Genomic DNA, 22,830 nt, shown 5'->3' on the forward strand with positions numbered 1-22,830 from the left:
CACCATGGAGCTGCATGTCCAGTTACTTAAAAAAAAAAAAAGAGACTTCTTCTATACAGGAATAATTGCTGTATAATTATTGCTATACAGCAGAAGTCATATATATATATATATATATATATATATATATATATATATATATTTATTTATTTTTTATTTTTTGTAACTGGCCATGCAGCTATTTAGTGTAGTGGTTAACATTCTGGGCTGTAATGTAGAAGGTTGTGAGTTCGAATCCTGCCAGAAATTTTTCAGAAATAGAGGCTTAAATTAGATTTAAAGGATAACTGTCGTATATATATTTTTTTGGGAGTATTGGATTGTGGTGATTAATATCACCTTGGTGGCCCTATTTCAACTTTTCACTGTGTATTCAATTACCCCTTAATTCCACATTTCTGTTCCCTGTACTGCCTATTTTTACCTGTGCTTAAAATAGGGTTGCTAGGCATGGTCCGTCTATCTGTTGATAGACGGAGCACGCAGAAGCAGGCTGCGTGCAAGGTCAGATTACTGACAGCCAGGGACTGTAAGTAAATGATTAAAGCCAGGTCCTCACCAGCAGCTGATAACAGTACCTGGGCTGTGTGCACTTCTCCCTGTCCCTGTGCTTGGGAGACGCTCCCTCACTCAGCAGAGCTGGAGAATGCAGAGTTGTAGCAGCGCACAACAGGGAAGGGAGATCTGCCGTCTGCTCAGTGTATAAATGAAAGCAACATGTGGTAAGAGAACCCTTTGTGCTGCAGGAGATTAACCCTTTAGGGGGGAGTGCTCTGGTTACTGACACTTTTGGGGGGCTATTGTTACATGCTAGTGCATGTGAGGAGCTCAATGCATTGTGGGTAGTGAGGGCAGGCGGGATTAGCCTCAGGGTGAGGGCAGTGGCGGCCATCTTAACTGAATAGTGAAATTGCAGTTTTATGCAGACTGGTTGCTAAGGGCTGAATCTTATTAAATATGGGGTAAGTCAGTCTAATAGTAACTGATTCTGGAATATCATGTTATTAGTAACTACATATATGAAAATTTTAATTAGGGTCTAAATGTGACAGTTATCCTTTAAATACACTGACTCGAGCATCGCACTCGAGCACACAGGATATTCGGCCAAACACCGCAATGCTCGCCGAACACTAACAGTGGGAAAATGCTTAAATACAATTCCAAAAGAAACATTGATTGTCAGCTCACCTCAGGCTGTTTACCCTTAGACAATCTTGGACCAAAAAAATACATCCAGCACTTCAATAAAACATCTTCCTTTTTTAGTTACGGTTAAAAACATCTTGTACAATATCAAACAATAGCCAATACGTTTAGGACTCAGAACGTCCAGTCCTTGGTCATGGCGCCACGGAGCCTTGAAGGTGTCCATAGCTTTTACGTAATCTTGTTTTCTACAGTTTAACAAGACTGTTTTCATCCTGCAGTCACTGAGAATACCTGAAAGGCTGGGAGATTCTGTGGTATAGGATATAAGTATATTCAATAAGAGTGTTATGGAAGCATTTAGAAAGTAATCAAAGAAAATACACTGTTACATCGTAAGGACCGTAAGTAAAGTACTTGACAAAGTGCTTTATGTATTCTATTATCTGTTTGGACACAGTGTCAAATCAAAGGCTCTTCAAGCCATTTACAAGGACACTGGAGCAGAGTGGGTTAAGCTGCCTCGAAAAAACTAATTATGTAAATCATGGAAAGGTTACTCTTTATTAAATATATTATTATATCATCTGCATTTCATTACTATTGTATATGATTTATTATTTTCAAGTTCACCAGGCAAAGGATTAGAATACAATGGAGCAATCAGAACACGCCGCATGAACATGTATCATATGTTCACAATAAGGGTTTAGTCTCCAGTCGTAAAATAACCTCCTGTCCATGTAAGTCATACAAACTGCCTGTTCCATTGCATTGATAATATCAATGTGTTAATGTGTGGAAAAAAAGCTGCTTTGTATTGATAGCAGAAGGAGATTTATATCATGATCAGTGGAATTTTTCCAAATTTTGCGTTAAGTAGATGGAGGAAATTGCTGTTTCAAGGCAAAATTTATGTACTGTAGAGAAAAAATCCATGTCTGAGTCATCTCTGTGCTGCCAAATCTTTTAGACTAAATGCTACTTTGTACTTTCTAAATAAAAATAGGACACTAAATGCAATTAAATACTTGCGATGAGTAATAAAGGCTATGAAGGGTCTAAGAAAAGACAAGGGCAATGTAACACGTAGTGGCTATCACCAAGCAATTTAGCTTGAATTGTTGATACCAGTGGGTGTTACAGTAGGTGAATCAGTCTGGTCCAAAAATTAAATATTTTCAGAGTCATTTATATAACTTATGACGGCTTACTCAGCCACTCAGGGATATCAAACATCACTGTTAGTTTAAAAATACAATAGATGAATTGATGGGAACGTAGAAGGTAATAAAATAACAGATCAAACGAAATCTTTAAAGAAAACACCTCTAAATATCCATGAGATTTTCTGTCACAATACAAAAAATCTGTTCAGTTGTTTTGTAGATGTATTTGTTTGTGGGCTGAGTGACTACCAATATGGCGGCTAATACAGTGCCTACATGGGTAACCCAGTGACTCCTGGATATCTTCCAAATAATGTGCTTATAGACATTTTACATCTTATTATGGGATCTGTATATTCTGTGCCAAAAATGGGATCAGATCCTGTCCTATGAGATCAGAAAAGTGTTGCACTGGAAAATGGTTGGTTGATGTCAACGGACATGATTCAATCCCATTCTCATTCACTAAATTATAATAGGTTTATGTGCATGAGCCCTTAGGCAATGATATAATAATGGGGAATTTAGCCAGCCAATGGGAGCTGTAATATTGAGATGATCAGAAGATAATGGTTCTGATGATGTTATAGATTTAGGACTTCCCTTTAACAATTTTAAGAAAAAAACTAAATATTTCTGAACATATATCCCAACATATATGTCCATATCAAATATACAGAGCATGTTATAAGAACGGCCAGTAGAGGATGGAAAACTAATCTTAAAGATGTGACCAACTGTAGAAACAAGTTACCCCTTGCAATACATTTCTATTTATTGCCCGCCTTGTAGAAAATAGGATAATTATCATCATCCAGTCTTTCCATATTGTCACTCCTATGCTGTCATTTTTTCCTAGTATAATAGAGGTGTACATTAAATATTTTATTTTTATATTTTTATATTTTATCAATTTTTTGTATACAACTTCAAAACATATAATATGCATATTATAAAAAATAAACAAAAAATATTTTATAGAAAGCCCTAATACTGGACTGACAGTTCATGCTAATAAAGGGCTGCTACTTTTCACTATTAGTGTTTTACTAATTCACTACATTCCCCAATTCTTCATTATAACCGTATTACTATGATTCACTCTCTGAAGCGATTAAAGAGAAACTTTGCTTCCAATGTTTTCCACTAGATTTATTAGAACATCTTTTAAACAACATAGAATAATTTTTTTTCCAAGCCTTTTGAAAAGCATTGGCCCAAATGTGTTTTATCTGTTGTATGAAAGCATATGGCCAATTTATGGGTCATCAAAGGAGTCAGTTGAAATTACTCGTTGTGGCTTCACGCAACAGGAATGCATTCTAGCTACATGAACCAATTGTTTGACAAATAATATACTGTATCTGCCTTTAAGAAAACCTTGTTTTCCAGCAACATGCAACTACTTAGGGTCAAGTAGAACTGCAATAGGCACTTGACTTTCCCTACATCAACAGGATAGGACTTGGTCTTGAGCCCCATCTCATTTCTCTTGTCTAGCAAGTGTAAAGGAGTCTCTGACATATGAATATTGTCCATACACTTGTGAATGTCCCTTTTCAATATCAATCATAAAATTTCACTAGAGCAGCACCATGTGCTCCAGAGTTGCTCTTCCTACTGTAACGGGGAACAAGAAACTTGCTAGAAATAACTGGCAACTCTCTGAAGCGATTAAAGAGAAACTCTGCTTCCAACATTTTCCACTCTATTTATTAGAAAATCTTTTAAACACCACAAAATACCTTTTCTCCAAGCCTTTTGCAAAACATTGACCTAAATATGTTTGATGTGTTGTTTAACAACATAGGATATGGTGCATGATTGATAACAGCAGCTCCTTAAATGTCAGATTAAAAAATGTAAACCGATTGTATGAAAGTATATGACCAATTTATGGGTCATTAAAGGAGTCAGTTGAAATAACTCATTGTGGCTTAATGCAATAACTCAGCCACAACAACAACAAAATTGCAGCAACAGGAATGTAGTTTAGCTTCATGAACCAATTGTTTGATTGACAAATAATATACTGTACCTGCCTTTAAGAAAACCTGTCATCAAACCTTGTTCTCCAGCAACATGCAACTACTTAGGGTCAAGTACAACAGCAATATGCACTTGCCCTACACCACCTCTTACTTGCTAATTTCTCTTGTCTAGCAAGTGTAAAGGAATCTCTGACATCTGAACATGGTACATACACTTATGAATGTCCCTTTTCAATATCTTAAAATTACACACAATAATACCTCTATGCACTAGGTGTGTATGTGCAGAGATATAGGTCACACCTCAAATTAACTTAATTCCACTTGTGGACTAGGCATAATAAAATATAACTTTTACTAATTTATCTTCTAAAAGCATAGGTGGTTGCAGTCGTCCCACTGCAACCACCTACCATTTTCAATATCATCACTAAATTTCACTAGAGCAGCAGTATGTGCTCCAGAGATGCTCTTCCTACTGTAACTGGGAGAAGGAAATAAATAAATGGTAACACTGTGACAATAGTGGACCATACATGTATGACTCTGAGATTTAAATCTGTGCCATTATAAATGTACAGCACAGGTTTAATGTTCCCGCAACCTTGGACTCCCCCCCCCCCGAGTACAAAAAAAAAACTACCAAAAACGAACAGGTTTACTGGCTGAAGGGATTTCTATTGGCCAAGGTAATAATCTTGAGACAATGGGTGAAAGATAGACCGCCAACAATAAATGAATGGCAAAGCTTAATGGCAAGAGTAACAGACTTTGAGTGTATGAAACGGCGCGGGATGAGCTATACTACAGAAATAGGTTCATAGACAGGGGAGGTGGCGAGAGGAAATATCCGGACTGGAACTGATGACCCCCCATTCTCTGTCGCTAAGCCCTAACATAAATAAATTTTCAATCACCTCTAAACAACAAATAATGATTACAACTAGTCCACATTAAATAAGATCTGCCCCTATGAAGGTTCGAGAAATACCCTAGAGAGGGGCATGAGCATCCTACCGCCCCTCGTGGCGGCCGTACCAGGCCAGGTATGTTGGGTGGGGGGAGTGGGGGGGGTTCTGGTGTTTGGGGGGGGGGGGTGGCTTTGTTTTGATATGTGTGACAGAGAATTGACAATTATCTAGGGTATCTTTTGATTTAGATGCCTTTATATGTATGTACATTGCCTAGCACCAAAGTAACACATTGTTTAAATGTACCTGTCATACGTGCTCATTCTCTGTGACCAGATGTCTTTTTTACATCTGCTCCGCCAGTTACTAATGGCACTACTAGAGAATATTTTCACTTATAACTGAGGCTCCTATGGTTGCCCCATTACAGTAGACTACTTCAAAATAAAATTGTCAAATGTGAATGTTTCCTAGAGGCCTTTTTTACTTCATGGGTAACATATTAGAAAAAATTTACTAATACTGTCTAAAATTAACACAGTGTCAATTTAGATAATCTTAAACTGTGGGAGATTTATAATAGTGGCTGATGATGGATGATAAATCTGTCACATCTTTAGAGAGTCAGTTTACACCACCTATAAGATGGCTTAATTTTACTCCAAAAATGCTCCACAGAGGCATATTTCAGCAACAGCCCCTTTCCTCTCATGAAATCACAACCCCTTTCCACCAAGTCATGTCCCCTTGTTGAAATAGGTGTAAAAAGGGTAGAAAGGTATTTAAAGCACTTGATAAATGCAGTGCAAAGCATGTTCCACCTTTTTTTAATAGAAAAATCTGTTCTATTGTGTTATAAAAATATACATAAGCACAAGAGAAGTACAAAAAAATATACAAATAATGAAAAAAGAAACCAGCATTGCCCATGCCAACATAAACTTCTGATTTAGCTGCCCAATAATTATTTTCTAAAAATGACAGAAATAGGCGATCCATATTAGTACTTTATTTTAATGCAGAAAAATGTGTAAAAATGTACATTTTATACACATTGGCCCTAATAAAAAAAAAAATGTAAACACTTCAATACAAAAATTCTCTAGTTTAGCAGCATAAGTGCTCTTTTGTCTACATTGCCTATATTTTGCAGTGACCGACGAGCAAAAGGGTAACAATGTTTTGAACTTTTGACTTCCAGGGTCCATATCTCACCATCCACTACAGCTTCAAACATGAGACTACCATCATTTTATAGACAATCATCTTGGCTATCTCATACATAAATTGGTCTTCAAACTACTTAGATTATAATTAGTTATGCTAACTATTGTCATGTAACTGCATTGTTACTGTTTTGCTCCTAAAATTCTAAATTCAAATTTTTATTATTCTGTCAGTATTTTGTAAATCCACCTTTGGATTTCAACACTGCCTGAATCCTTCTGGGCATGCTCTCGATCAGATTCAACATGTCTCGACTGAAATCTGTTCCCAGGTCTCTTCTACACGTTCCCAATGTGCATACTGGTAGATTCGGGTACGAATACAGTTTTTTCTTCAACTCTACCCACAAGTGTTTGATTGAGTTGAGGTCTGGGGACTGTGGGGAGCAATCCAGCACCTCTACTTCATTATCATTGAACCATTTCTTCGCCATTCTCAACGTATGCTTTAGGTTATTGTCCTCCTGGAACACAATGGCATCCTTTTCATATCCATAGTACTCGGGTGTACGAAGTTGCTCATCTTGTAGGATACTCACATATAGCTCAGCATTTAGACCACCATCGATCCTGGTCAAGTATCCAATGCCTTTGGCTGTGAAACAACCCCATATTATCAGGCTTTTTCCACCTAACTTGACAGTTCCTTCAATTTCTCGATCCATTAGCCCCCTTTTTCCTTATTTCTTCCAGACCCATTTTCCCCCTATCAGAACCCAGTCTATTGACTTTCATGTCATCTCTCCAAATCACCCATTTCCAATCTTCTGCTATCCACTGTTCGTACTTTTTTTTAATATAAACTCAAGCTGACGCTTTTTATGATTATACTGAAGTGAAGGCTTTTCACCTTTTTCTGGCCACCATTCCAGACTTGTGTAATGCATGTCGCATGGTACTTGCATGGATGCCTGTGATCTCACTATTATGAAGTATACGAGCCGCCTCCACTGCCGTATTTGTCATGCCGGAACTGATAGACCTTGTGATTAGCGGACTTGTTGATTCGGATATTTTGCCTGGACGTCCACCTCTTGGCTTTGGAATCGATGGATGGACTTCACTTTGTAATCTTCCAACTGTCATGACACTCATATGATGCAGTTTGGCAATTTTCTTGGCTGAGATACTGCTATTGAGTATTGATAAGCTGGATGATGCAGTTTCTCTTTTTTAGGGAAATCTTCTTCATGGCTTCTCCTCGATTCAAACCAGTGACCTTTCACTTGGGAATCAACCTAATAACACACTGAGCTATTTGTAATTTGTAGTATACAAGAAGAAAAAGATTGTTCCACCATCAGAAGCAAAACAGTAACAATGCAGTTACATGACAAAAATCTGCATAACTAATCATATGCAAAATAGTTGCAAGTCCAAATTATGTATGACATAGCCAAGATGATTGTCTATAAAATGATGGTAGTCTCACGTTCCAAGCTGTAGTGGACGGAGAGATATGGAGCCTGAAAGTCAAAAGTTCGAAAGATTGTTACCCTTTTACCAGTGTATCCTGGTCTTGTTTGAAAACTGACAAATAAGACTTAGTGCTAGGGGAGATACCTGGAGAGATACAGCCTTTAGAAATCTGGGTCTTGAGTAAAAGATTCAGGTATATGCAGCTCTCATTAGGACCCATTTCTAAGGGCTGTAACTAGCAATGTATCATGGCTAGCACCATTTTAGTTTCAGGTGCTTACATTAGCTGCTTTAAAACAAGTCCAAATTTCTGGCTGCAACATAATTACAGCTTAAGAAATAAACCTCAGAAGTGCCCCCCCCCCCCCCCCCCCTTTGCATCCACACAGGTCTTTGCATCCACACAGATCAAAACAGTATTGTCCGTACCTGGCTAAACTAACACCATTCGGGAAGATTATTTGGTGGGTTAAGGCCCTACCTCTCCTCCGATCCTATGAAGAAGGGTATAGGACATTAACTTAAGAATCAGAAAAATGACATCAGTATCAACTCCTTCTATACAGGTGATTTGCAGTCTGGTAGTGTTTATAGGCAGAAGAGGGAGGTCTAATTTTTATTTTTGCAATCAGGTACCATAATTTCCCTGTACTTCCTGGTTTAAGACCTGGTTTGTAACGCCCTGTTGTTTAAGATTGGATTCACTACTTCATGAGTAGTGAAGATTCTGTTACTTTATGTCCGGTGTACAAAACATAGCATGTGGCTTCACATAGAAGACAACTTAACTATATTAGCTATATGGAAAACTCAATTTGGTAAAATATAAAAAATAAAATAAAATTATGCAAATATTTTTTTCAAATATGAAACATTTACAACCAAGAAAAATTATTATTGGAAAGTCTACATCACTTTCCTGGGAGCTTATGGGATTCATGCAAATATATTCTCTGTTAAACCATTATTTCAAACCCATTTCTGCAGCTTCTTCAATGTAAAGCCCAATCAAAGAAAAACAGGCTTAATAATCATACCCTAAGCTCCAGTCATATTATGTTGACAATAGAGATGAGCGAATTTTTAAAAAATTTGATTCGCCGGTTCGCTGAATTCTTTGGGAAAAATTTGGTTTGATCCGAATGTATTCGCGGCGAATTACGTAAAAAAATTGCTATTTCCTGGCTGCTAAGAGCCTTTATAGTGGTGTACAGGGTGGGCCATTTATATGGATACACCTTAATAAAATGGGAATGGTTGGTGATATTAACTTCCTGTTTGTGGCACATTAGTATATGTGAGGGGGGAAACTTTTCAAGATGGGTGGTGACCATGGCGGCTGTAACGGATCTCCTAGCACCCCGACCGGGTACCTCCGTTGATAGATGCTCCTAGCGCTTCCCGAGGACTCCAAGCACTCCACTTGACACCGTAAGCACTGCAGACCCCACGAACCGCCGAAGCTTGGTTGAGGTCTCGCCGTCTCCTACACACCCTGGACCTACGACAAGGCTCCAGGCTCCAGTGGGTGAACTTCTCCTACATCCAGAGAGCAGGAATAGCTCTTACAAGAGCTAGTAGTTATGCCAGGGGAGTATAGCAAGTCTTCAGCATATAGCAATCCCCAAGTGTCGATCAGTTACCCAAACACCAGCCTCAACATGATAAAGGGTAAAACAGGAACTCTTTATTTTAACACACAAGCATTGTTTTATACACATTTTCCAACAAGGTTACCACCCACAGGGTTTTGTAAAAACAGCCAATAACCACGTACAATACACTCAGACACTCCCACACAAAATCCTCCCCTCTGTCTGTGACACAATTACCTCTCTCTGGGTTGATGCAATCATCACAGGCAGGAGAATACACAATATCCTCTGTCCTGGAGACAACCGAGACATAAAGGACATCGCCAATACACACAGAGAGACAATGGAACAGACCTCACTACTCAAAGTATACAATGTCCCACCCTTTTCAATACACATAGTCATTTAACATCCCAAAATGGCACGAATTAGACCAGGGGTTCAAGTTAGTACAAGTCCTTTGTGAACAAAGGAAGCCTGGCTGATGAGAGGGCCCATAATCCCAGGGCAAGAGGATGGTAGCCAGGCCCCTCCAAAACCCAGTGGCGAGGTTGGTTTCGCCACAGCGGCCATTTTGAAGTCGGCCATTTTGAATCCAACTTTGTCAATCCAACCCTCTTCCCTCACTCTTCACACACTGATAGCAACACCACAGGAGAAATGCTAGCACAGGCTTCCAGTATCCGTAGTTTCAGGTGCTGCATATCTTGTATCTTCACAGCATAGACAATTGCCTTCAGATGACCCCAAAGATAAAAGTCTAAGGGGGTCAGATCGGGAGATCTTGGGGGCCATTCAACTGGCCCACGACGACCAATCCACTTTCCAGGAAACTGTTCATCTAGGAATGCTCGGACCTGACACCCTTATTGTGGTGGTGCACCATCTTGCAAGAAAAACTCAGGGAACGTGACAGCTTCAGTGCATAAAGAGGGAAACACATCATCATGTAGCATATCCAGTGGCCTTGAGGTTTCCATTGATGAAGAATGGCCCCACTATCTTTGTACCCCATATATCACACCATACCATCAATTTTTTTGTTCCAACAGTCTTGGAGGGATCTATCCAATGTGGGTTAGTGTCAGACCAATAGTGGTGGTTTTGTTTGTTAACTTCACCATTAACATAAAAGTTTGCCTCATCACTGAACAAAATATTCTGCGTAAACTGAGGGTCCTGTTCCAATTTTTGCTTTGCCCATTCTGCAAATTCAGTGCACCGATCTGGGTTATCCTCGTTGAGATGCTGCAGTAGCTGGAGTTTGTAAGGGTGCCATTTGTGAGTAGCTAATATCCGCCGAAGGGATGTTCGACTAATGCCACTCTCCAGTGACATGCGGCGAGTGCTACGCTGTGGGCTCTTGCTGAATGAAGCTAGGACAGCCACTGATGTTTCTTCATTAGAGACAGAATTCATGCATCCACATTTTGGCAAATCTAACACTGAACTAGTTTCACGAAACTTAGCAAGCAGTTTGCTAACTGTAGCATGGGAGATGGGTGGTCTCGTAGGGTGTCTTGCATTGAAATCTGCTGCAATGACCCGGTTACTGCGTTCACAGACATCAACACAATTTCTATCTGCTCCTCACGTGTTAACCTCGGTGACATGTCAATGGCTGTAAACAAAGAGAAACTTGGAAATATCTCATGAAAGAATAAAGTTAAGTTAAAACCAAGCACACCATTGTTTTTTGTGTGAAATTCCCAATAAGTTTGATGTGTCACATGACCCTCTTCCTATTGAAAAAACAAAAGTTGGATTCAAAATGGCCGACTTCAAAATGGCCGCCATGGTCACCACCCATCTTGAAAAGTTTCCCCCTCACATATACTAATGTGCCACAAACAGGAAGTTAATATCACCAACCATTCCCATTTTATTAAGGTGTATCCATATAAATGGCCCACCCTGTAGAACACTGTTCCTTGTAGTAACACGAATAGGGAGTCTGCTTTGGTAGTGAAATAATACTATGACTCTGTATGACATGCAGATGACAGGCGTCGCTCTTAGAATAACTGCACGCTTCACTTATTTTGTCAGTCACGGGGGCCAAAACTGACCAGATAACTCATGTATGAACTCAGCCTTACAGGTCAATGTTAGCACCAAGAAGAAGCGGACTCCTTTTACACCGTCGTCAGCTGATTCCACATAGATGTCGACAGACCCTATTCCATTAAAGGGATATTCCCATCTCAGACAATGGGGGCATATTGTTATATTGTCTGATAGGGATCTGTCTATAGCGAGAATGGAGCGGGGAGAGCTGTGGCTGGAGGACCCCAGATTTCCCGGGGTCCGTCCACCACCAAGCGCTGCTCCCATAGAAGTGAATAGGAGCGTACTGCGCATGTGCGGCCCAGGCTTCCATTCATTTCTATGGGGCCAATGGAAATAGCTGAGCCAGCGCTAGGCCATTTTCGGCGGTCCCATAGAAATGAATGGAGGGTGGCTGCACATGCGCCCTCCTTTACTTGTGGGGCCCCATTCTCGATATAGGTGCGGGTCTCAGCGGTGGCACCTGCACCTATCAGACAATGGGGGCATATCCTAGCGATATGCCCCCATTGTCTGAGATGGGACAACCCCTTTAAACGCTTATACAAGTAGAGCCTGCCGATAGAGTGGAGAAAGTGTCAGCAGTAAGTTTGTGTCGACGTCACTGATTATTTTGCCCTTCCTCTGATCCATCAGAACAATAAACCACAAAAAACGGATCCTGTCTGTGGAGCATCCGCCTTCACTCGATCAGCATTTAGTCAGTAATCCATCAGTATTGCTAATGCCAAAAAAGCATCCAAAAAAGAGATGACACGTGAACAGAATATTTGCATATCTTCTGTGTTTTGTACCCACTCCTGCTTTTGGCTATTAAATCATAAGCTAATTCTGATAAGGCCATACAGGCCTTACAGCTGCTACACAGACAGGATCCGTTGTGCATCTGATTTTTCCTTCCTTCGGACAGATCAGAAGAAGGGTCAAAAAAATGATAGTGTCAGCCAGGCCGAAAGGCAAAATAGTGGCCCAGTCATGAAGTGTGGATGGTGGGAACAGCATGAGGAGAACACAGACCCAGGCCCAATGAAAGGGTCTGGAGTTTGCAGCAGTATGAGGAGGTCACCGAGTGGCACAATGACCGGATGTGGAGGTGGCTGCAGTATGAGGAGGCCACCAAGTGGCACAATGACCGGGTGTGGAGGGGGCAGCAGTATAAGGAAGCCATCAAGTGGCACAATGACAGAGTCTGGAGGTGGCAGCAGTATAAGGAAGCCACCGAGTGGCACAATGACAGAGTCTGGAGGTGGGGGCAGCAGCAGTAGCAGAATCAGGAGAAGGCCACAGAGTGGCACAATGACAGAGTCTGGAGTTTGCAGCAGTTTAAAGAGGCCACTGAATGGCACAATGACAGAGTCTGGAGTTGGCAGCAGTATGAGGAGGCCACCGAGTGGCACAATGACAGAGTCTGGAGGTGGCGGCAGCAGCAGTATATGTAGGAGGCCACCAAGTGGCACAATGACATAGTGTGGAGGTGGCGTTGGCAGTCGCATCAGGAGGAGGCCACAGGGTGGCACGACGACGAGAGATTGCGGTGGTGGCATCAGCATGAGGAGGCCACAGAGTGGCCGCGTCATCTATTTATTTATAGGGAATATGGAACAGAACAGAAGGTTTAAATTTCTCAACTTTATAAAGTGTTGCTTAAAACATTATTTAATAATGCATGTTCTCCGGCACAAAAGGCTTGGCAAATTGATTGTCCATGAATTTCCCTTGACGATCGGGATAATATATTGGCAAATTTAAGTTTACTTTCTTATAATTTTAATCACGTTTCGGTTCAATTTAATATTCAATATTTAATAAATTTTAAGGGAACCTGTCAGCGGCAAAACCCATCCCAAACCGCCAGCTGTACCTTCAAGTAGCCGGCAGTGAGTTTCAAATGATGATTTTCTTACTGCATTCTGATGATGCAGAAGTATGAAAAACTATTTTTTATCCTTTGTCCACGCTAATTTCCAGTCAGGCTTGAAGTCAAGGGGGCAGCGGCCTCTTTGCTTCAAGTCAAGGTAACTGCGCCCCCTTCCCTGTCCCTTCTTCTGTGACTGGAGTCGGCTGTTCGGCAAAGCCAGCCAGCTGTCGGGCATAAGCGCTGTCAGTCACAGCAAAGGGGCAGGAAAGATGGGGGTTACCTTGACTTGAGCAAAGAGGCCGCTGCCCCCTTGACTTCAAGCCTGACTGGAAAATACACCTAATACCGAAAATGAACTGAGATTAAAAGGGTATATCATCAAAAAATAACTCCTTTATTAAATATAAGTTACATATACAAAAGGAGAACCTGATACAACAGATAAAAAATGACTACACCTGAGGAGGTATATCAGCACTTGTACATCAAAGAGAAGAAGGGGGAAGAGAGATGGAGACAAAAAGTAAATCAGCTGGCTTGATGCTGTGTATAAATCCGTGACCCCAATTTATATGTATGTATAGAGACATATAACACCCAAAGGGTATAAAGTGCAAGTGCATATAAAGAATACAATGAAAATAAATCTCCACATCAATAAACAGTCACAGACAACACAGCAAAGTGCAAGTGCATAATAACGGCTAAATCTCCATGTCTATAATTATATGGCCGTGGCACAGTAACAACATCCTTTAAAAATGGCCTAAGTAAATATAATCAAAGGCCAGGGCCTATAGCCACATCTGTAAAAACTCACAAAGACTCACAAAGACATGATATAAATGCATACCCATTGTGTTGGGGATATCCACCTCAGGTGTAGTCATTTTTTATCTGTTGTATCATGTTCTCATTTTATATATGTAACTTGTATTTAATAAAAGATTTATTTTTTGATTATATACCCATTTAATCTCAGTTCATTTTCGGTATTAGGTGTATTTATGTACACTGAGTGGGATTATACTTACTTTTCAGGGTCTTTTCACATAGTACATTAATAGATTATTTGTATGTCTATGTTTTTGTAACCTATATGCAACAATTATTCTGACTGGAAAATAGTGTGGACAGAGGATAAAAGATCGTTTTTCATACTTCTGCCTCATCAGAATGCAGTAAGAAAATCATCATTCGAAACTCACTGCCGGCTACTTGAAGGTACTGCTGGCGGTTTGGGGTGGGTTTTGTTGCTGACAGGTTCCTTATAATAATAAAAATTAAGGGTTGCCTAAGACAGGAAAGAATCTGCCAGTCTTCAATGATGTGGTTACGATGGAGAAAGCATTCCAAAAAACAAATTCTCTCCACCTGGAGACGAATCCTGTCAAGATTGATGCAAGTGCTGTATCGGCTGCTCATCGACCCAGATACTTCTGGGGGAACCTGCCTGGCATGAACAGGCCTCTAGTAGCTACAGACAATGAGAAGACAAAGCAGCAAGATAGCGTTGAGCCCGGAAGAGTTGCGAAGTTCATCAAGATACGTCACTAAAGATTTTACCGCTTATATCCGCAGCGCTGACCGCTGAATACATTTTGTTTTTCGACTGAAATACTTCAATAAAGATTTTACTGCATATAACCGCAGCGCTGAACGTTGAATAAAATTTGTTTTTCAACTGAAATACGTCAATAAAGATTTTACCGCATATAACAGCAGTGCTGACCGCTGAATAAATTTAGTTTTTTGACCGAAATACATCAATAAAGATTTTACTGCATATATCTGCAGCGCTGAACGCTGAATAAAATTAGTTTTTGGGCCGAAATACGTCAATAAAGATTACCGCATGTAACTGCTGCTCTGAACGCTGAATAAAATTTGTTTTTCTACGGAAATACGTCAATAAAGATTTTACTTCATATAACTGCTATGCTGAACACTGAATAAATTTAGTTTTTCGACTGAAATACGTTAATAAAGATTTTACCGCATAAAACCGCCACGCTGACCGCTGAATAAATTTTGTTTTCCCACCGAAATACTTGAATAAAGATTTTAACACAGATAACTGCAGCGCTGAACGCTGAATAAAATGGGAAGGTCATGGAGCGTCCCGTTCATCCGGCATCTATTCACCCTGCTGAAGGATTATTTTGAAAGTGTGTAGAAGCCACATGGGGCCCCCACGCTGCAGATTTATCATGGAGACATCATGGAAATGTTACCGCATATAACAGCAGCGCTGACCGCTGAATAAATGTAGTATTTTGACCGAAATACTTCAATAAAGATTTTACCACATATAACCGCCGCCGACGTGAACTGAGAATGTATTTGTCTTTTTGTACTGAAATAGGTCACTAAGCGCTTTCAAGACATATAACCGTTGCCGACGTGAACTGAGAATGTATTTTTCTTTTTGTACTGAAATAGGCCACTAAACGCTTTTGCCACAAATAAGTGCACCAGTGAAGTGTGAATATTTTTTTCTTTCTGTACGCTTTCAACACATACTGTATAAATGGAGATATGAGCTGTGTATATATTTTTCTTGTTTGAAAAGATATAAGCCACTAAAGGCTTTTGAACATAGCACTTGCACCCCAGGAACAAATTGCTGAAATGACAGAGCTGTGTAATGGCTATTTGGATCCCCAAATAATCTTTCCCTGCACTTGTAAATCGTTTTTGTGGCACTGTTCCTAGCGCTTTCTGACGTCTCTCCCTGCACTAAGATGCTGTGAAATGATTGCTCACTATCCTTTTCCTGCACTTATAAATAATTTTTTCATTTTTTTTTCACAATCAGGTTTTTCCAATTGCTGTTCCTAGCACCTTCTCACGTCTGTCCCTGCACTCAGTACACTTGGAAATGTCTGACTCTAAGATGGCCGCCGTATTTATAGGGCTGTGACATCACAGGGCTGGCGGGCTGTGACATCACAGGGCTGGCTGGCTGCTGATTGGCTGCATGCATGGAATTATGAGTCAGCCCGCCTTCCCAGAGTTCCTTGTCCCATGTCCTCACATGTGTAGCCGCCATTTTAGGAAAAATTGCGATTTGTTACCACGAAGCGCCAGGAAATTTGCATTCGTTGCGAATCAAATTTTTCCTTAAATTTGGATGAATTCCACTTCGTCAGCTTTGATTCGCTCATCTCTAGTTGACACTTTCAAATGCCTTTATCTTGTTCAAAAGTAAAAACAGCACAAATGAGCAGGATACATTAAGATGTGCTACAAAATATAAATCATGTACTATATGCATGACACTCTACAGAAAGATTATCTCATAAACCAAAGCTGCAAAACCATCAAAGTGAGGAAAACATTTGTAGTAAGTGAACCCCAAACAAGAGTAAACAGTAATGTAATCCTGAAGCTGGCTTACATAAATGAGTTTTCTTTGTTACTACTGATGTATAAAAACCTTTCCAGCACCAATTTCTTACTTTCCACACCCCAGCAATTTGCTTCTGAAGATATCAGGACTGCCTTTAATCTGGAAAAACTAAATAAATATGAAGCATGTAATATGGAAAAAATTGCACAGAGATAAAAGTGAATTTGTCTTGGGGTTTGTACATTTATCAAGATAAATAAATGTTAAGAAACACCATCCTCTGTAATAGAAAACATCTCTGATAGCTACAAGGGGATTTCTGGTTTGTATCAACATCCTTTAAAATAAGCATTTATGAAGGTAGCTATAATTTTGTAACATATGTCTTATTTTTATTGCTCCCATCTTTCATGCTGGGCTATGGTCACATGACCATGTCCATGCATCTCTTATTTCCTTTGATGTTATGTCCATGGGCGTGTCAAAGGAGCAACAAAGGCAGTGATAGGGGAGTGTCTAAGTAATTGGGTGGGAGGAGCTATAAACATGGCAGAAAACAGGAAATGCTACTTACAAGATGGAACCAAACCAGAGTGATTTGTTTACATGGTGAAAATGGGTCAGAAGAGTCCAAACTTAAAAAATAAAATGCGGGGAAGATGTTAAAAGCCATAGTAATCACAGAAAAGCCCTTTAACTTACACTTTGAGCCTAACCTCAAAAACTGGAAATAAAAAAATTGATGCATTCACTCCTCTTCCTTGGTAAAAAAAAAAAAAAAAAATGGGACAATTTATGATTTGTATTTTCAATTTTCTTGCAAAGCGTGTCATGCAAATCATTTGATTTGACAAATTGTTATCAGATCCCAAATCTGTTAAAGTATGTAACAGACGCTCCAATAGCACTATGTGCCTGCCAGGTCCTCACGCAATCTTGTGCTATCAGTATTTCAGCAATATATGTATCTCTTCTGCCATAAGTGCCTTCATTAGTGTTTGCCACATGTGCATTCTTTGGGGCATTCCAAATCTAATGTGCCACTAGAACCCTCTAGTTACTGCCACTGGTTGTGTCTTTAGTGCCTGCCACAGGTTCCCTCTTTAGTGCCTCCCACAGTTTTCCTCTTTAGTGCCTGCCATAGGTTCCCTCTTTAGTGCCTGCCAGAGGAACCATCTTTAGAGCCTGCAACAGGTTACCTCTTTTGTACCTGCCACATGATCCCTCTTTAGTGTCTGCCATACATTCCCTCTTTAGTGCCTGCCACAAGTTCTTTCTTTAGTGCCTACAACAGATGTCCTCTTTAGTACCTGCCACAGGTTTCCTCTGTAGTGGCTGCCACAGGTTCCCTCTTTAGTGTCTGCCACAGGAGCCCTCTTTAGTGCCTGCCATAGGTTTCCTCTTTACTGCCTGCCACAGGGTAACTCTTTACTGCCTGCCACAGGTTATTTCTTTAGTGCCTGCCACAGGTTCCCTCTTTAGTCACGACTACTTAATAAAGAAGATTCGTGCAACAGGCACCAACTATGTACATTGTGTTTGAGATAGCCCAGCTCCAGGGGGGCATTCAATCTTCCCCTAGGGTTCAGGTATTGAAATGTTACGAACTGGATTCAGCATGGGATACAGGATACAGTCTTATTATCACAGTCACTTGCTTGTGGCAGACCCCACACAGGTAACACTGACAGTCACAAATGCTTTCATGGGGCTGGTTCCCTCAGATACCAGAGATACCTAGAGGCCTTCCTTGAGATGCCACAGGCTGTCTTGATCCACTGGGGCTGGATCCATGATGACTTGCGCTGCTGGTGCTGGACCGTATCCTGTTCATGATGCCAAATTGCAGTGGCCAGGTTTGGCGTGGATCCAAAGCTACACTGGGTTCCCCATACACCGTTGAGGTGTCACCACGTGTTGCTGCTCTCCAGAAGGGATGATAAAGCGTGGTGCACCCCAATGGGAAATAAGTCCAGAGAGTCAGGGTCTGCAGTAAACCAGGGTGCTTCTTTATTGGAGGAATTCAGGTACAAAACAATACAGACCCATGGTCTGTGGCTTAGCGTCCCTATCTCAGAGTCTTCTTCTGGTTACTCATGCAGGCTGGCATGAGTCTCCCTTCCAAGAACTGGTCCCTAACTGCAGCACACAAGGGGCTGTGACTGCTCTCCTTATACATAGTTTTTGCTAGACTAGAACCTTCTAGTGGGAGGGGTGGAGTGGAGAAACTCAGCACAAACAGATACATTGTTTCAGCTCCCATCTGTTATCTGTTTGGTATAGACTTACATTTGAGCTTCAATGATACTCAATGGTAATGACACAGCAGGTTTTCCAGACAAAAACAAGTTTCCAGACATAACAACAGAGCTAAAACCAGACATTTAAAAGGTCAGGCTGTCTTCTTTCAGGTGGTAAACAAGCCTGGGTATTTTCCTCCAAAACATGGTGGTAAACAAGTCTTAGTTTTTCCCTCCAAACCATTGCTTTTTTAAATCCTATGGCAGCTGTGGAAAATTACCAGCTTTTCAATAAAAGCCCTAACAGTCTCTCAGTATTCATTAACCCTTTCCACAGAGCCATCTAAATACAGTGATAAAAAACAGGATCTATATCGCAACATATAAATAAAATGCAGTTAAACAGTATTAAACAGTGCAAGTTAACCCTTTTAGGTGAAATAAAGTAAGAAGTTTTAACTTTGTATAGGGGAAATAGGCAAGTGTCCACAAATGTCAAAGTACTCCCTGCTCCAGGGCACTACACCTGCCACAGGTTCCCTTTTTAGTGCCTGCTATAGGAGCCCTCTAAAGTGTGTTCCATAAGAGCACTCTAAGTGTGCCACATATGTCATTTTTTGTGCTTGCCAAGTAGCTCAGTGTGTGTGATATGGACTTTTGGTGTAGGTGTGATTGTTACTTCAAAACTATACACCCTATTGTACCTTAGTCTGTCCTTATGGAAAATGGCAGCTAAACAAACTGAAAACATCTGGGCTATGGTCCCCTTCAATATTTCCTTCTGGAAGAATAAAGCAGGAGCACTGTACATGTACAATTTGCATTTACAGACCTTGAGGAAATCATTGCATCTAAAATACTGTAAGAAGCTGCCCTGCTCCCGGTCCATGGAATTTTTGCCAAAACTCTGGTCTGGAAGACCATGTGTTATGCAGTATAGACAAGCAGCATTGATGCAGTCGGCCAAAGAACAGAAGCTTGTGATGTTGAAGATCTGGTGGTGTAGTAGAAATGATGATCCATATGTAGCAGAGACAATAATGTAATGGGACTGGAGAAGTAGGGGAGCTGGTGGTATACCTGAACTGTAGATGTAGATGTATCAGAGATGGTGATATTACAGGTTAGCAAAGCTTAAGATGATTCAGGGTTGGTGCTGTGGCAGAGCTGACAGTAATGAGCTCAGCAACAGTATGGCAGCAAAAAAAAACTGGCAGCGTGCATGCCATACACTGCATAAATAATCAGACAGCATCCCATTGCCTGAGCTGGGTTCAACTAACACGGTGGGACGAATTTTTCACTCTGCACAAGGTATGACTGTAATAAACAGGTGAGATTACCACTATATTGGTCTGCTATTCATCAAGAAATGATTGGTTTATATCTCATACATACCTGTATATCAGCTAATCTCACTCTTCGTGCATGTAGCTTTGAATTTTGTTGTCTTTGGTAGATATTGGGAAATTAAATAGTTAATATAATAATAGTTAATAATATCTGGACTAATGTTTGGTTTTCTCTCTTTGTTACTTCTTTGCAGTTACCCTGCAAAATCGTAGCGATCCTGCTGCATTTCTTCTTCCTAAGTGCCTTTGCCTGGATGCTCGTGGAAGGTCTGCACCTCTACAGTATGGTTATCAAAGTCTTTGGGTCGGAAGAGAGCAAGCACTTCTACTACTATGGAATTGGATGGGGTATGTGTATGCTTATGGCAAGCAGCTGCAAATGATGTGATTTGTTTCTTCTATATGTCTGTTTTCATGTGAAATATGATTTCTTTATGTTCCTTATTTAGTAAGGGAAAAGGGATGAGGGACAGATAAATGCATCATCAATGAATATAAAACATGTTAACATATGCCTAAATCAAGGGTAAGATTACTGAACAAGAATATATTTTTTTATTTTTTATCACAATGACATCCATGACTGATGTTATCAAAGTCACCAAAACAATAACTTTCTTTCCATTGCAAGTAATTAAAATGAAATAAAGCAAAACTAATGTTTAATCAAATACCCCTATTTCTACCTCCTCCATTCTCACTCAGCTTTGAGTCAGCTACAGTCAAGCAAGTGGAGTACATTCTTCACAGGAGGATCTTGGGATCTGTAGTAATCAACAACAAAATGGCGGTCACAGTGGAGATTGAGCTGGACCATCCACTTTCCCTTTTGAAGGATAAGAAGTTAATGGAGAAACTGGAGGTCACTGGAAAAGTAAAGAAAAAAAAGAAGGGAGATACATATAGGGGAACATATATAAGAACCATAGGCCAGAGGTGTACAAGTCATCACAAACATGGTGCTTTTTTTCATTTTTTTCACTTGAAAAAGTGAGAGGGATTTACCAGGAGAGGTAAATCTACTATAACGTGAATGGAGTAAATTATAGCTGAAATTTAGTCCATCTCATGGCAGCTGTAGCTTTATTCAAAACTTTGATAAAAATGTTCTGCTTTAGTGTTAACTGCTGAGGTGTTGAATGTATTTCCATGTTCTAGTAGTGTTTTTTGCACAATAATATCTGCAGCTACCAACAACCGGGGAGTCAGTTGTATACTTTCTGAGCCACTGCTTTTAGAACCCTGTAGTTAGTGTTGAGCGAATCGAAGCCAAATGAATTGAGTTCTGAATTTCATGAAACATTTGATTTGTCATGAAGCCAGACTACCTGGAGCTTCATGGTAACGAATCAATTTAAAGGGGTTGCCCCACGAAAAATATTCTACAGTTTTCAAACCAGAACCTGGATTTGAACCTGGATTTGAATACTTTTATAATTGCATGTAATTGAAAAATTTTAGCAAAAAATTTTTTGCATAGCCGCTGAGTTATTCAATAAAATTTTTCTGTATAGCACCACCTGCTGTTTGTTTTTTTCCTATTGCTTTGACCTGTTCACTGAGAAGGCTGCACATGCTCAGTTTCATCCTTCAACAGCCTCCTGTGCTGTTATAGGGAGAGCATGGACACCCCCCCTAAAAAAAACTTTGTTCATATACTGGTCATTTTTGATTAAACGTGCATTGATTACAGTCACATTTAGGCCACAAATACGGCCATTTGGTTACTGCGGTTTAAAAAAAACGTTTGTTCATATACTGGTCATCTTTGATTACACGTGCATAGACGACAGCCACCTTTAGGTCACAAATACGGCCATTAGGTTACTGCGGTTAAAAAAAAAAACGTTTGTTCATATACTGGTCATCTTTGATTAAACGTACATTGATTACAGTCACATTTAGGCCACAAATACGGCCATTTGATTACTGTGGTTTAAAAAAAACCATTGTTCATATACTGATCATCTTTTATTACACGTGCATAGGTGACAGTCACATTTAGGCCACAAATACGGCTATTTGGTTACTGCGGTTTAAAAAAACAATTTGTTCATATACTGGTCATCTTTGATTAAACGTGCATTGATTACAGTCACATTTAGGCCACAAATACGGCCATTAGGTTACTGCGGTTTAAAAAAAAGTCTGTTAATATACTGGTCATTTTTGATTAAACGTGCACTGATTACAGTCACATTTAGGCCACAAATACGGCCATTATGTTACTGCGGTTAAAAAAAAAACGTTTGTTCATATACTGGTCATCTTTGATTAGACGTACATTGATTACAGTCACATTTAGGCCACAAATACGGCCATTTGGTTACTGCGGCTTAAAAAAAAGTCGGTTAATATACTGGTCATTTTTGATTAAACGTGCATTGATTACAGTCACATTTAGGCCACAAATACGGCCATTAGGTTACTGCGGTTTAAAAAAAAGTCTGTTAATATACTGGTCATTTTTGATTAAACCTGCACTGATTACAGTCACATTT

At 40.1% G+C, this 22,830-nt stretch overlaps 1 protein-coding gene across 2 annotated transcripts in view; it reads left to right on the forward strand.

Annotated features, from left to right (window-relative positions):
* Nucleotides 1–22,830, forward strand: part of ADGRD1 (adhesion G protein-coupled receptor D1) — a 957,528-nt gene that overhangs the window by 642,902 nt on the left and 291,796 nt on the right. For both annotated transcript variants that reach the window (XM_040416257.1, XM_040416258.1), the window contains one exon: nt 20,524–20,677. In XM_040416257.1, the coding sequence (XP_040272191.1) occupies nt 20,524–20,677 (154 nt within the window). The remainder of the gene's footprint in view (nt 1–20,523; nt 20,678–22,830) is intronic.

Source organism: Bufo bufo, chromosome 2 (genome assembly GCF_905171765.1).
Source record: "Bufo bufo chromosome 2, aBufBuf1.1, whole genome shotgun sequence".
Classification (NCBI taxonomy): Eukaryota; Metazoa; Chordata; class Amphibia; order Anura; family Bufonidae; genus Bufo; species Bufo bufo.